General features: G+C 32.4%; 1 protein-coding gene across 1 annotated transcript; it reads left to right on the top strand.

The window, feature by feature from the left end:
• Positions 1 to 1256: 1256 nt before the first annotated feature.
• On the top strand, positions 1257 to 1670 carry LOC103407524 (cyclin-dependent protein kinase inhibitor SMR9). Its single transcript, XM_017336293.1, has one exon. It carries the CDS (start codon positions 1257 to 1259, stop codon positions 1668 to 1670), a length of 414 nt encoding a protein of 137 aa, XP_017191782.1.
• Positions 1671 to 3652: the final 1982 nt, after the last annotated feature.

Here is a 3652-nt window from a genome sequence, read left to right as displayed (position 1 = left end):
GATTCCCCATCGGTTAACGTTTATATTCATCTTTGTCAATAAAAAAATATATTCGCCCAATTGACGCATAATAATTTAGTAAATATTAATTTCGTCAATAAATATTTGATGTATAGAATGATTTAATTAATGGATCTTGTGGAGCATAAAAATTAAAGCTAAACATTGATAATGTTGGTTGATCTTTGATATCTCTCATAAGTACCATTGAATTCTCATAGATTTTGATTCATATCAAAACTTTTGAATTTTGCCACAAAATGCAACTCACATAATGCAATTTTTGTATTCTCAAAGTAAGATTCGGTGAATAATAAATATACATATATATATATATATATATTATATAATACTTTAATATTATATATAATTATATTAGATATTATTCAGTTCGGGTACGAATATGGATTGGGGACCCTATAATCATATCCAAAACTATAACCGAATAATATTTATGATTTTTCCCCATACCCAAAATATACACAATTTTCATACCCAAATTTAATTCATTCGGACGGTTATCTATGATTATCAAGTTTAACTGTTAAAATTATCATTCCTAATTGTGCATCACGACACTTAAGAGTAATAAAATGAGAATTACCCTGTTTCTTAAATCTCTCAGTTTTTCTCCCCTTTACCGCCTCTGTTTCTGGGCTTTGCTTCGGGCAGCGGGCAGCATTTGCCCCAATTATATCACAATTCTCAATCAATATAAAGCCCTACGAGCAACATGTTTATTCGTAAGTGTTAGATCCCGCCTCTTCTCTTCTCTTCACCCCCTCCATCATCTTTCTAGGGTTTTATTTAGGGCTTTTTCAACTCTTACGGAAGTGGGTTCCCCCCCTCCTACCTTATTCACTCCAATAATCCACTCATCTTCTGTGTTCCTTTCTTTGCATCTTGAAAATATTTCTGGGTTGATCTTGTTTTTGTGTCTTTTTTCTCTTTTGGGTCAGAAATTTTCTGAGTTGAAGACTCCATGTGTGGTGGAGTTTGTTCGAAGTGGTAGGTAGTTGTAAGGTTTGATTGAAAAGGCCTTGTTTCCAAACGCGTGTTTGATCATTTTAGCTTTTTGACACTTTTTCCAGTCAAATTTTATTTGCTTTATAAAGCATCCAATATTTAGGGTTTAGTTTTTCTCTCTACTAGTTAATTTTCCTTGTTTGGTAAAGTTTTTTTTTTCGGAAAACTTCTTCCTTGCTTCTTGGCCACCTTCAAATTCTTCACCAATTCTTGTTTGCTCTCTTCAACCAATGACTCCAGCTGCAAGAACAAGATCAAAGACAAAAACAACAAGAGAGGCAAAAACAAAAACAACCCATTTCAAGAAGAAGCTTGTCCGGCCAAAGACTACTACTCATCAAGAATTTGCATCTCCGAAGACTTCGCCTTCGAATTCATCCTCCGTGGTCTGCAACGATGCTCCGAAGATTGAAGGCGGCATAGATGAGTTCGAGGCTGTTGACGATGTGTCTACGGCAAGCGCCTGCTCCACTCCGAAAGCTCAGAGATTCCGGATACCGGAGATTGTAACCTGTCCACCGGCGCCTAAGAAGAAAAGAGCTATTTCATCAAATTGCTTGTTTCGGAGATCTCCAATCGCCTTCTTTGCTCCGCCGGACTTGGAGCTCTTCTTCTGCTTTGCAAATGGCGGTATTTCAGTTTAAATCAAACTTTGAGTGACATTTCATGGAATATATACATAAATAATTTCCGTAGTTAAGAGATGGTTGTCATCTTTACCATCAAATTAGTTTTAGTTTAGTCTCATGGGATGAGATTTTGAGTTGGGAGAAAGCAAATTATTGGCCTCTGCTTTTTCTTTGCCAACTATCTAAGTTGGGTTTTCAAATTCTAGGGTATACTAATCAGTAATTAAATTAGCTGGGACTGTCCAACTAATTGATTTTAGCCTTTTTTTGCTTATTTTTAAAGGTATTGCTGACCTTCTGAGTTTGGTGAGTGGAATGTAATGGGTGGGTTTGAAGTTTGAGTGTGGTTTGTTAAGTCAACTTAGTAAGAGAAGCATAGGCACTTCTTTTGTTGTGTGTAAACCCTTCTTAAGTTAATGAAGACAGAAAGTTTATATATGTAGCAAGTTTTTTTATACATCCGATATTTTATATTAAATTTATTTAAATTTTGAACAGCATATTCGGTTTAACAAACTAATATGTTTTAGCTAACTTAGTTAAATTGATGCCCGTATGATATATACAAATTATTAGGAATGTGAAAAGGTTGTTTGTGGACAAAAAATTGTATCAGCATATTGCATCATGACGTAACTCTTTGAACGTTGGATTCCTACGCAGAGAATATAATTTTGGAGTGATAATTTCTTCACATTCAATTTGTGGGTACCTCTTAACCCCACTAACTAATCATATGGCACCACTATTTGTTGTCTAACAAGATTATTTAGTCTATATTAACGGCCAAATTGTTAACTGATATGGTCCACCATTCTGATGAAAAACTAGTGATCGAGTATCTATCTTTTATTTAATTTGAAGATCCTTTGTATGAATAAATTAACTTTTACCATAACAATATTACTTGTTACTATATTCATTAATTTATTGGACACTTATGATGACTAAGCGGTTTTATATATCGGATTAAATTTTTAGAAATGATTTTTACCTTTAAAGCATGATAAAGAAGACAGTGATTCATATAATTTTTATTATACAGTGAAATAATGCTCGAAAATGAGAGAAGTGTTGTCGTAAATGGATTATGTGGTTGGAATTAGAAAACTTATAAACGTAATTTCTGTATAATATAAAATACTGTTTGCATAGTGGCCTTACAGGTTATAGAGATTCTCTTTGAATCCCTTCCATCAAATCTACTAAATTCACAAATTTAGACTTTTGAAATTTAATTAAATGGTTAAAGTTATTATAATTTTTATATGATATATTCAAGGTTGAGATCATATTGTCAGACACTTGGTGTCAGGGTGTCTCAGCAGAGTCCGGCATCAAACAGAGAATCCAATGAAAGGACTCGTGCGGGTTGTGATCATTTTCACATTACAGAATCTCAAGAAATTTCTCATCATGTTTTCCTATATGATTTGTTACTTAATTTGTCCTTCATAATAAGATTGGAAATCGATTGGAAATCGATTTGGACACTAATAAGTGAGGTGTTACTCTCCTCTTTTACTCTTTTACGTTATTTTGATTTTAATGATTAGCTAGTGTTATAATTTAATGATATTTTTTTTAACTTATAAATTAGATATCTCAAATTTGATTTACATAAATTATATTTGTTGTAAACTTGATATCTCGTTAATGACGGACCTACTATGCAACCTATTTCAGTCCCCTTCATCTTAAATGTAAAATATCGTTGTATAAAATGAGTAAAAAGTACAAACATATATAAATTTTTATGTAAGAAATTTCTTCACATCCTCCCACAAAAAGAAAATAAAGTGAAAGATAAAAAAACATTTACTTATTAAAGCTTTGCAATACAGGAGGTGTGAAGTTCATTAAGAGCATTGTCTTTACATTCAAGGTATGTGTTGGTTTATTCTTTCTAATATCTCATTGTGAGGTTAAGCCTACTTATTCTCTTTTAATATAGATAATATTGCTTGTTAAAAAAAAAATCATGTATAAACTACCTC

Source organism: Malus domestica, chromosome 11 (genome assembly GCF_042453785.1).
Source record: "Malus domestica chromosome 11, GDT2T_hap1".
NCBI classification, from domain to species: domain Eukaryota; kingdom Viridiplantae; phylum Streptophyta; class Magnoliopsida; order Rosales; family Rosaceae; genus Malus; species Malus domestica.
The sequence above is the reverse complement of the archived record's forward strand: the minus strand, read 5'-3'. Positions and strand labels throughout refer to the sequence as shown.